General features: G+C 36.6%; 1 protein-coding gene across 1 annotated transcript in view; it reads left to right on the top strand.

Annotated features, from left to right (window-relative positions):
- The window catches only part of VAV1 (vav guanine nucleotide exchange factor 1), a 68,301-nt gene that overhangs the window by 24,464 nt on the left and 31,004 nt on the right, over positions 1 to 12,833 (top strand). Inside the window, exons 3-4 of the mRNA XM_034434456.2 lie at positions 8,067 to 8,183; positions 11,961 to 12,019. Of these exons, the coding sequence (XP_034290347.1) occupies positions 8,067 to 8,183; positions 11,961 to 12,019 (176 nt within the window). The remainder of the gene's footprint in view (positions 1 to 8,066; positions 8,184 to 11,960; positions 12,020 to 12,833) is intronic.

Genomic DNA, 12,833 nt, shown 5'->3' with positions numbered 1-12,833 from the left:
GTGAATATAGAATGCCTATCATAATTAAAAAGAAATATATTTAAAGCTCTAACTCCTATTATCTTTATTGAGTCTGATCCTGAAAATATTGCAACAAGCTGGTAGCAGAGGATGGTTAATTGACTCAATAAGTAATTAAAAATGTCCAAGAAAGATAGGCCCAACACCAGGGCCTACAGCAAAGAAATAGAAACTGATCAAGAGATGGTCAACGAATCCACCAATGCGATTTCGAGAGAATCCGAAGAATACACCACTGAAGAAGAAGAACTAATGAGTGAAAATAATGACCAGAAAGAAATCAAAATAGAAAATAACGAACTCAGGTCAGAGATATTAAAGATACTAAAAAGCCAAAAGAATGATGAAAGTCTCATCGCGGACCTCCAGGAGATGCTGAAGAACAGCGGAGCAGCGAGAGAGAAAAACGTCATTAAAGAAAAACCCAAAGATCAAAAAACCGTAAGTGAGATGACTACTGAGAAAATAGTTGTTAAAAAGAAAAGATGTGATCCCGCGCGAAATTTTGAATGGCAGCCATCTTGGTTTCAACGAACTTCAAAAGAGAATGAAGCAGAGCCAATCAAAACGCTCAGTTCAAAATTTCTGGCGCGAAAAACACTATCAGACGAAGAAAGTGAGAAAGAAGTCTCAAACTCTTCAGATGATCCAAAATCAGAAAGTGAAGACGATTTAACAAAATCTCAAATAAAATCAGCAATGAAAACGCTTTTTGCTGCTTTTGGGCCAAGACTGAAAATTACCAAGACATCTACGAAGAAGCAAGAAATCAAACCGGCGACTCAAGACCTGCACGCTCCCATCCTGACTTCGAAAGCGACGACGCCCGAGCCCAGAGAGCCATGCCGATTTCGCCCTACACCACAGACAAAATCGAATACCAACGCACACAAAAAGAAGAAAAGAACCGTCACCACCACCAGAACCCCAAAAACCGAGCCAGAGACCGACTCATCTGAGGAGGAGCGGATCGAGAGAGCTGAAAGGGAGAGAACCTTCCACGACGCCACCAAAGAAGAAATGAGCAACGCGCATGTGCGAAACTACGTAGACGACCCAGAAGGACTTGAACTGGCCAGAGAACCGCGCAGACTCATTGCAAGCATCCCAATGCCGTTCTGTAATTTCCTGCACTTGAGAGATCACGGACTGCCCCAGGTTGTAAGTAATGGACAGAATAATGTAGGTAACTTACCCAGTGACTTCCCAAAACTTAGAATTGATGGCATTAATTTACAAGAGTGGTACCAACAGCTTCAGGTTATTTTCATGAAAGAAAATTTACTATTCTTTATAACTAGCCCTCCAAGAAGACCTTGGACTTTAAAAATAGATTGTTTACATCATAGAGCATTTTTCATAATAATATCTAGCGTGTCTCCTGCAATGTATCATAGCATCAAACCAAACCTAACTGTATCAGAAATAATTCAATGCATGTTTAATCTATTTCACAGCGATAGCGTAGCTACAACCACAAGAATGTCTAAGGATTTCTTTTCCTCTAGAGTAAAACCAGGGGTTTCTATAAGTGAGCATTTGATAAATCTAAACAAAATAAGAGCTGAGCTACAATTGAGGGGGGAAGTGATTTCAGATCAAACAATGAAAAGTGTTATTATCAATTCACTTGATCCATCATGGGATAGCTTTATGTCACACTTAGATACCATTAATTTGGGATATTTATCCATAGAAAGTCTATCTAACAAATTGATAGCAGAAGACAATTCAAGAAAAAATCGATCCAGTAACCAAACAGACCACAAACCTTTTAGGAAAGTAGTCTTTCAAGATAAACATAATGAGGCCTTTAGATGCTACAATTGTGGATCCAGGGAACATAGTAGAAGAGACTGCCCCAAAGTCTCAAGAGAGAGACATAGACCAGAATATAGGAGCAAATATAATTACAGACAATCTTCCACAGATAGACACAAATATAGAAGCCCACCAAATTACAAAGAAGGTAGAGGGGGTAGAGAAAATTCAAAAGAGAGGAAATCTGGGTCACTGAATGGGCTAAATAAACAAGACAGCACCAGAACACAGCAGGATGAGAATAACAATTGGCTTATTGATTCTGGTGCAACAAATCACACCACCAACAACAAAAGTATATTATCTTCATTTATAGAAGATAAGTTTGTGATAAAGGTAGCTAATCAAGAAAAGGTTCAAGTACTAGGCAAAGGAAATGTGACCTTGCCTGGTCTAGGGAAAATAGAGGGGGTATTATTAATCCCAGAAATACCTCACAACATACTAAGTGCCATAAAATTAAGCAGAGAATCTGATATCAATATAGTTTTCTCAAAGGGGAAAGCAACTATAGAAAAGAACAAAACAAATGTAGGTACTGTAATGATAAAAGGAGGTCTACCCTATCTGATAACTATAGAAAGATGTTTACATAACATTGATTCAAATATGGAAGATTGTATTGAAGCAGATGATGAAAATGTCAGTAACAGTGACAATGATGAGTGTAGAATAACTCATGATCACAAAAATACATACAAAGAAAAGAAACCAAAAATAGGTAAACCAATTCATGATGAGTGTGCTCACATCTTACACAGGAAGTTAGGACATGCAAGCTTTCCTGTAGTACAAAAAATGACTGAACACGCAGAAGGTGTCAAAATAAAAAATTGTGAAAATTATTTGGAATGCTCAGTATGTAAGTCCACCAAACTAAAAACCAGTCCCAGACCAAAAAAATCTAACAGATCAACTAACAGTATTTTTGATTTGGTACACATGGACTTAGTTGGTCCATTAAGTCCCTCAATTACCTATAGAAAACGTTACTTCCTAACAATAGTGGATGACTACAGCCGATATGGTTTTGTTTACACATTAAAGCACAAGGATGAAACATTTCAGAAATTTAAGGAATTCTACAAACGTATAGAAACACAACATAATATCAGAATAAAGCAAATTATGACAGATAGGGGATGTGAGTTCATGTCTAAAGAATTCTCCCAATGGTTAAAGGATAGAGGAATGTTACATTTCACGTCCAATCCTTTTTCTGCATTTCAAAATGGAGTTGCAGAGAGGAAAAATTCCACACTACAAACCATGATTAGGTGCACATTAGAGGATGCTGGTTTAGGCAAACAATTTTGGTCAGAGGCATTACATTATTCGAATTACACTCAAAATAGAACCTGGTCCAGTATTGTGAATAAGACACCATATGAGGTGATGTACAATAGAAAACCCAAATTATCACACATGCACATATTTGGAGTCACTGCAGACGTACACATACCTAAACAATTGAGGAGAAAGGGAGAAAACGTATCCAGGAGATTAAGATTCATGGGATACGAAACTGGAACCAAAGGGTACAGATTTATTGATAGTAATAACAAATTTATAGTATCCAGAACAGCTGTGTTCCATGAACAGGCCAATTGGTCAAAATTGCACCTTAATGAAATATTTCCTAATAAATGTAAAGATACGATATCTTGCGAGGAAGGAACAACAGAAAATCAAAATATTAACAAAAGTAAGAACAAAACCAAAACTTGGACTAATAGTCAGCATAAAATAAAGACAGACACATTAACAAAAAAGGAAGCTAGATATTTGTATGATAACCATAGCAAGCCTGAAAGAACTATTAGAAACAATAGAAACCAAATACCAAATAAATACAAAGATTACATAATGCATATGAATGGAGAACAAATAACACCTAATACATATGAAGAAGTATTGAAACTTCCACATGAAGAAAGAGAAAAATGGGAACTAGCTATGGAAAAAGAGATGGAAAGTTTACAAGGATTAAATGTATTCACACCTGCGATCGCACCTAAGGATAAAACAATTATAGGTACCAGGTGGATTTATAAAATTAAGAACTTAGAAGGAGGCAATACCTTATACAAGGCTAGACTAGTTGCACAAGGCTATGCACAAAAATATCCAGAAGACTATACTGATACATATTCACCCACAGTGAGAACAGAGAGTGTCAAAACAGCCCTTGTAGTAGCATCTGCACTCAATCTGGACGTATTCCAATATGACATACAGACCGCATACTTACATGCAAAATTAGATAAGGAAATATATGTAAGAGCACCACACAGTCAATACACTAATAAGAACGAAATTTGGCTATTAAATAAGAGTCTGTACGGATTAAAGCAATCCGGCAAAAGATGGTACGATTGCTTGGTAAAAGTACTTAAGACCATGGATTTCAACGCCACCACTGCTGATAACTGTTTCTTTGTAAAAAAGAGTAATGATCATATTGAATTTGTATTAATTTACGTGGACGATATTTTATACATTGGAAAGCATAAAGAGAGCAGGGAAATCTTTGTAAATAAGTTAAATGAACACTTCTCACTGAAATCTCTGGGTAAAGTGAATAAATACCTTGGTGTGCAAATTAACAAAACTAAAAGGGGATTCAAACTTACACAGAAAGATAAAATCATCGAACTCCTAAACAAATGTAACTTAAATAATGCTAAAACCTGTGACACCCCTATGCAAACTGATTTCCTTAGAAACACTGATGAATCTTCCCCTGAGTTTAAAGACAACACATTTTACAGATCAGTTATAGGTTCACTCCTTTATATATCTAATTGGACTAGGCCAGATATTGCATTACCTCTCAATCTATTGTCAAGATATGTTAGTAAACCAACCTTGTATCATTGGGAAGCTGTCAAAAGAATTCTAAGATATCTGAAGGGTACATTAGATTTTTGTTTAATGTTGGAACCCAATAATGACAGAGAACCAAAAATTACTTGTTATGCTGATGCAGATTGGGCTGGTGATACATCATGCAGAAAGAGTACTTCTGGTTATGTTTTTCTATTGAATGATTGTCCAGTTTACTGGTATACTGGTAAACAAGAACTAGTAGCCACTTCTACTACAGAAGCGGAATATGTTTGTTTGTCCAAGGCTGCAAATAACCTTGTATGGTTCAATGATCTGATCACTGATGTTTGGAAGAAACCCACCTTACCATTTATTATGCATGAAGACAATAAAGCGGCCATTGAAATATCCAGATCCGATGCAATTGGACAAAGGTCCAGGCATATTGATATAAAGTTTAAGCATGTGAGACAACTGTCTCAAGACGGATTCATTAAAGCAATACATTGCGATACTTCTGAACAATTAGCTGACATATTAACAAAACCCTTACCTTCTAAACAACACAAATATTTAACTTCTAAATTATATGTATTATATTGTCCTGAATCAGAATGTAATTGGTGTTGTGTAACGAACCGGCATTTAGAGGGGGATTTGTCAGATGTAAATGCCTTATTCTCCAATGTGTAAATAATGTATATATGGAACATCAGAGGTTAACTTATTCTTTGGACTTTAATGTATTCATAACTTACCACTCCCATTCCTAGCTCCACCCCTTGTATATATAAGGAGCCACCCTCACCATTCTCGTCGCTTCTACCTTGAATATTCAGTGAATATAGAATGCCTATCATAATTAAAAAGAAATATATTTAAAGCTCTAACTCCTATTATCTTTATTGAGTCTGATCCTGAAAATATTGCAACAGTTACTATCCATGAGCCAAGAGGCACTCATTTTCAGGAACCAATCATATGCAATGATGAGAAAGCTAGGAAAATAATTTTGGAGATCAGCAATCATTGACTGAATAGTTTATTCTATGATGTTTTCTCTACAGTTCTTTGTGTTACAGTATGTTTATTTTCAGAATGTGAGAATGACATTTTAATGACACCAAAAATTCATAAGCACAGAAGTCAAAATAATCAGGGTTGTAGAATCCCAAAGTTTGTAGTAATTTTTTAAAAGCAAAAAAAAAAAAAAAAAAGTGGGGAGAGGGAGCAGAACTGCTCAGAAAAGATCTTAGCACCTTCGGTGAGACAGATGGTCGTGGTAGAACCTCACAAAGGAGAAGATGAACTGCCCTTCTGTTCTTTTTCTGCCTTGTGTTGCTGCTGGAAGCTTTTTCATTTATTGTATAGGCCAGCAGGGATTAGAGATCATGATTTGTGAATAGGGCACAGTATGTGCACAGAATCCCCCAAAAGAGATGGAATTAAGAAATGTATGGTCAGAAGATCCACAATGCAGTAGCCTTCTTTCATATATCTTCTACAGCATTCAACATTATGCTTGGAAAGTGCCTAACATTCAGGTCAGCATAGTTTTCTTCCTACCTCAGAATAGCTTCTATTGCAAATGGAAGTGCTTGTTACTATACAGTGTAGTGCAGTAAGAAGTTGGACCAGATTTGCAATTGTTTTGATGGCTAGGAAAGCAAAGAATGGATGGAAGTAAGAATCTTTAATTCCTTTGTTGTTCCAGGCTATCACTACACTTTGGTTGTTTAGGATACATTGGCTGGAACAATGGAAAGAACTGGAACTCTCCAATCTCTTCTCACCCACCAAATATTATGAAATATGAAAGAATATTATAGCATCATTGAGAAATTAGGATGGTTCCCAGCACCAGATATGATCCTCAGCAGTTTTCTGAAATGAACAAATATGCTGAGGAAATATAACTCTTTCCTCCTATCTACAGTGTATAGAGAAGTCAGTTGTGTGTATGAGAGAATGGCTTCCGTTCAATTAGCTTCCTATATTGACTTCCTCTGTTCCTCTCTGTCATAATAATGGCCATTTTGCCTCTGTGCTGATTTCATAGCAATGGTGAAATTCATTTTTTTTTACTACCGGTTCTGTGGATGTGGCTTGGTGGGTCTGGTGTGGCTTGGTGGGCGTGGCTTGGTGGGCATGGCAGGGGAAGGAAATTGCAAAATCCCCATTCCCTCCCCACTCCTGGGGGAAGGATATTGCAAAATCTCCATTCCCACCCCACTCTGGGGCCAGTAGTTCTCCGAACTACTCAAAATTTCCATTACTGGTTCTCCAGAACCTGTCAGAACCTGCTGAATAGCATCCCTGTTTCATAGTAACAGCACAAGCAATGGATAATCTGGACACAACCAGATTAAGGAAGATTGTACTATTATGTCACACTACCCTAATTTTTGTAAAGTATTTTGGCAACAAATTAAAATGCATTCATTTATTACATTTACTGTACATCTGGCATATTTTCAAATTATGAGGACCTAGATTGTTGGGGGCAATATGCTATTTAGTATACTGTCTTTGGTGTAAGCCGCCCAGAGTCCTTGGAGAGTGGGCGGCATAGAAATATGAATAATTAATTAATTAATTAATTAATTAAGATAGCATGCATGGTTCTTACCTTACATTTCTGCATACAACAACCACGTGAGATCAATTATGTTAATACATAGCAAGTGGCTAAAGATTAGTAAGCGATATCATGGCTGAGTAGAAACTGTAGCCTGTATTTTCCTAATCCTATTGTAACCATGATGTCATTTCTTTGCCTGTATCTATTCAGACAACACTTTTATACAACCTAATTGTGGCATCAGGAATATATTCTTCGATCAATTCTGTCTACATGAAATGAAAAAGGACCTGAGAAGGAAATGCCATCAAAGTTCTTTGCCTTCCCATCTGGATGAATGTGTTAGATTTTGCTATAATTTCTCTAATTAGTAAGTTGGGTTGAGGAAAACTAGCTCCAATAGCCTTTCTTGTATTTATAAATTCACACATTTTAGAGTTACATGCATCGCTTTAAAGCGTAGTGTGCCATAATTTTATGTGCAGGTCTCTGGTTTAAATAGGTATCAGATTAAAAAAATAAAACAGAAGAAATGAAACTTTTAGGGTGAACTTTTTTTTTTTTAATATAAACACTGCAGTTCATCTGGATCACTTATTGATAACTTGGCCCAAAGTTTAGGGCAACCCAGTGTAATCAAACAGAAATTGTTCATGTCAGTTTATATATGCAGAAATTGTTCAAAAGAAACTGAAAGCTAGTGTTTTGACTGAATTAACTATATATTTAGTACAATGACCTGCTTGCTAATGTTCTTACTCAATATCACCTATTTCTGATAGCCTTATGTCTATTCTTTACATTTCCTTTCCAGTTCCTGTGCCTAAAGAATATCCGAACCTTCCTTGCTACCTGCTGTGAGAAGTTTGGTCTGCGGAAAAGTGATCTTTTTGAGGTCTTCGATTTGTTCGACGTAAAAGATTTTGCAAAGGTACTTTTCCCTCCATAAAACAGTTTCCATATGCTCCATATGATAGTCATCAAAGTCCTTTTGATCCTGAATGTTTTATATCAGTGCAAAGAAGTCATTGTGGTGACTAAAACCAAATCCCATTTCTAGTAAAGTTAGTTAGCTGATGTTGTAATTTCAGCTAGCAGAATACATTACTGTCCTCTATCTCTATCTCTATCATCTACCTATCTCTATCTCTATCTACAAATCAAACATCTATTCAACTATTGTATTCTTTATTTGCATTTTTATTTGCATTTCTTTATTTGCATTTGCATTTGAATGGGCCACAAGGTTGTTTAAAATATCAAAAACCATAAAACAACATAATCAATTATATTTCTGACTAGCCAAGTGATATAAGAATAAAAATATTAAAAGTGACAATTCCACTGTGATGCAGACATTTAAGCAAATTTTACAATGCAAAAAAAAATGAATAGCAAGTAAAGTCATGTGCAAATTATAGCAAATTATTTGTCTCAGAACAAGTTCAGAGGTCACAATCAAATTCATGGATTAAAAAATATGTGTGTACTCTATTGTGCCCCTCTCAGGAATGTGATATTCTGACTGAGCATGATATCTCAATCCAGCAAACTAGGGTTGGCAGGTTCCTGATGCTCAGATTTTAACATTAGGGCCATCTTATTTGAGGCAAAAAAAAAAAAATAGATTATCACTCCAGACAGCTGCAAACTTGATCTGAATATGCCTTGTCCCAAAGCCTGTTCTCTCTCTGTCTCTCTCTCTCCTTCCACCCCCACCCCCCACTTGTTTCTATCTCTACATACAGAATATATGTCCCAACTGCTTGATAGAGCAAAGCATATTGTGTCGTTCTTGGTTTCACTTAAGTGCAACATTACATAGCCCTTTCTGAAAAGAGGTGCAATGTAACCTCATTGCATTCCCAGACCTCCTGCTTTCATTCAACATGTCTGGGAGCAACCACAAGCTGTTGCCCACAATAGGATGTGAAATAGAGTAGCAGACCCACATAGCTGGCTGTAGTAGGTGTATCCTAAGGTCTGGCTGTAACATATGTAACCTTGCAGCAGAATGTTTCCTTGAAGCCACAGATTGCCAAAAAAATAAAGCAAAACGAAACAAACCTGGCACGCTTCAGGAAAAAAGCATGAAAACATGAACTTCAGTCAGACCTCTCTTTTTGGAGTACCATATCCCATATCTTCTTCCTCCCTCCCTCCCTCCCTCCCTCCCTCCCTCCCTCCCTCCCTCCCTCCCTTCTTTCTTTCTTTCTTTCTTTCTTTCTTTCTTTCTTTCTTTCTTTCTTTCTTTCTTTCACCTTTGAGTCCTGGTAATTGTCTGGAGTTTTCCTGGCATGATTTTTATAAGTACTCCATCCTTGCCTCCTTCCTACAGTTGAGAGTATGATGGCACAAGTCAGCTGGCTTTATGCCTAAAACAGAACTAGAATTCAGGGTTTTTATCCTGAAGTCTTAACTACCATGCCAGTCTGGATCTCTAAGGTCCAGTGCCTATTCGTTATGGTATTTAGAAAAATTATGAAATACTTCCTTTAGAGAGCATTCAGGTAGGATGATCTTATCTAGTGGTAGGAATAGTTTTATTAACAGTATGTAATGGTTTTATTTATTTAGAATTATATTATTGTCATTTTGGTCCAGAGGCAGAATCATAGGGGCTAAAAGGTGAGCATTCCCAAATTCTTTGAAATGTTCTGTTTCCAAAATAGTGAATTTTGATCTCCCCAATTAAAAGCTTCATCATCTCAGAACCCTTAAGAGCTAGTTTAACAGCTAAGGGCTGAGAAAGCGTGATTTGCCAACTGAATTTATGGTTGAGGCCAAATTTGAAGTAGGGGATTTCCATATCTTGTTCTGAATCACCATCCTACACCCACTCTATATAATAAGCATAAAAAGAAGAAAATCATTTTGTCATCTTGAAGACTAACATATTTATCATGGCAGCCACTCTTCATATAATGACTATCTGAGGAATTTTGCTGCTAGAGACAAAGCCCAGAGGATAACCCCCAACCTTATATCCCTGACTGAATTTGGGAATTCAGGGAAGCATGCATGTTCTCTCTCTCTCCCTCCCTCCCTCCCTCCCTCTCTCTCTCTCTCTCTCTCTCTCTCTCTCTCTCTCTCTCTCTCTCTTTCACACACACACACATACACACACCCCTATTATACCTATTATTGTCAACAAATAGGTGTTGGAACTTTGCTGCTTCAAAACATTGTATAAGGCCAATTCTACAAAATATATGTATCTATATGGTATGCTAGGCTAGCTAAACTAAGCTAGGCTAGGCTAAGCTATATGACAATTGTATGACATGAGATCTAAAATAGTCTTTATTTCAAGTAATGGGAACATACTGTACAACAGTATGGTGCATTTGCTTTGCTTACAGTATGTAGGAACTTCTTATAAAAATTCTCTGAGACCAAATAAAAATCCTCAAGAAAGTTTTAAGAAGACAGACTAGGGATTTGAACTAGATGAGTCAACTTGAAACTTGGTATATTTTTAAACCTATGATGACATCATCAGAAATTGACTGCAAAAATAAGTCATAGATTTTATAACTCCTTAACACTGCATTATATTAAAGTGTTCTAGATTGAATTGGAAGGATTGCAAGCAAACCAATATATGTTACCATCTCTTCTGAAATATCCATAACGATGCTCATTTTGGCTGAAAGTGTTTGAGGATATTAGAAAAATTGTATGACTATTTTTAATCATAAATGCTAGTATAATTATGTTGTCCATCCCCCCATATAAAAACCACAACAGAAGAGACTAATTCAAAATACAGTATATTGTTAGCTGTAAAATATAGCAAAATACTGAAAACCTACAATATATTATTCTTTGGCTCTTTGGTACTTAACAGTAAGGGAAAAAGTATAGGTTGAAAAACTAACACAGTTTCAAGAATATATACCGTAATCTTTTATGTACATACACACACATCCATGTAGGGAGGTTATGTCTGTTTTGCTGAAATTTTTTTATGGCTACATATTAACATGCTTTAAAAACATGAATCAGCAGTTGATAATCAACTTGTGACTTGGTTGTGGAACGTAAATAAATAAATGAAATAAATAGTCAGTCAGGTATATTGAACAGAGCAGTTACCTGAAAAATAATTAACTGTTGTAAACTTAACATATATTGGCAAAATAAGTGAGTTTAATCAAAGTGGAACAGAATGTAATCTAAATGATTATATCTAGATATATCTGGGATTAAATGTTTAATATTCAATCGTATTTTATGTGATGTATTATTCTGTACCTTGGACAAGATAAGTTTAAAAGATTAAAATAGTAATAAAATGCAGGAGAAATTATTCAAAGAAAGAAAACAGAGAAACAGGCAGTAGAGGATGATCCACCAACCTTCATCACAACCAGGTTAAAGTATGTGACTCTTGCCTCTAGGTATGGTTTACAAGACTGCCTGGAGAAAAATTGGGGAGTGTATAAGTTAAACAGGAGTTCAGACAAGAATTATTTGGGGGATAAGGACATTGGTCGCTCCCATGTTTGGAAATAAAATCTATCATCAGTCAGATTTTTGCAGTCCTTTGGTATTGTGCACATAAGTTTATCATTTTAATCTGCAAAATATGTCCTGAACTGAAAGATAATATTTAAGTCAATGAGGATTTAGTAGTTAAATCCTATGATGTCATGATCTACACATCTCTGAATCTTTGTCTTTCTTGCTCCCTTCTTCCCTGCAGGTAATTGATGCTTTATCAATACTCTCATGGACACAAGTTGCCCAAAAGAAAGGGTTCATGTAAGTGCAAAACTAGTTAATGTATTCAGAGACATTTGTACAATTTTCATTTAAAAACATGCTTTTAACCTGAGTTGCCTTTAATTCAAACTTCTTACAGAATTCAGCATGTAAGTCTCAGAAGCTGCAGGTAGTACCAAAATAGTGGTTTGCTGCTAATAGGGAAAACCTGCTACTCCAGAGCAGAACTAATTTGAAATTGCTGCATTATTTGCCAATAGGCTTCCTGACCTCATTCAAATCATCTTCTTCCTAGTTTTTCCCCACAATTTGCAGGATTCTGTTTCAGATCAATGAATGCCATTTCATGTCCATGTCAGTTGTGTCCTGCCGCCTTTACTTTAATTCTCTGTGTGGACACTTCCCAACAGTGTTAAAGTGGCAGGCAGTACAGATGGCAAAGTAGGTTGCTACTCATAATATATGGCTGTTGATTCATGGTCTGAGACAGGAATTACCTGATAGGCTTGTCATCTGAGCCTGGTGTCACTTGGTCCAGGTTCGGCTCAGGGCCACCCTTGTGGGAGGGCAGTTTCCAGCAGCACCATTAGGAGGAGTGGACCTTGCTGCCTCCTGGTTCAATTCAAGTGGCACTTATTCATCCCAATATAGTATAGCATTAAGGTACATCAGGAACCTCCTTGCCAGATGTAATTTTGTTTTCTTAGTGCAAACACTGAAAATAGGTTTGCTGAGGATACTATTCTCCCTGGAGGTACAGGTGGCATTGACTAGACATTAGGTCTTTTCAGCAGTGACTTTTGCATTTTGGATAATTCTTCCTATACAGGTGCAATTGGTCCTAGACCTACTT

This window comes from Pantherophis guttatus, chromosome 2 (assembly GCF_059756535.1).
Source record: "Pantherophis guttatus breed Tessera chromosome 2, ASM5975653v1, whole genome shotgun sequence".
Classification (NCBI taxonomy): Eukaryota; Metazoa; Chordata; class Lepidosauria; order Squamata; family Colubridae; genus Pantherophis; species Pantherophis guttatus.
The sequence above is the reverse complement of the archived record's forward strand: the minus strand, read 5'-3'. Positions and strand labels throughout refer to the sequence as shown.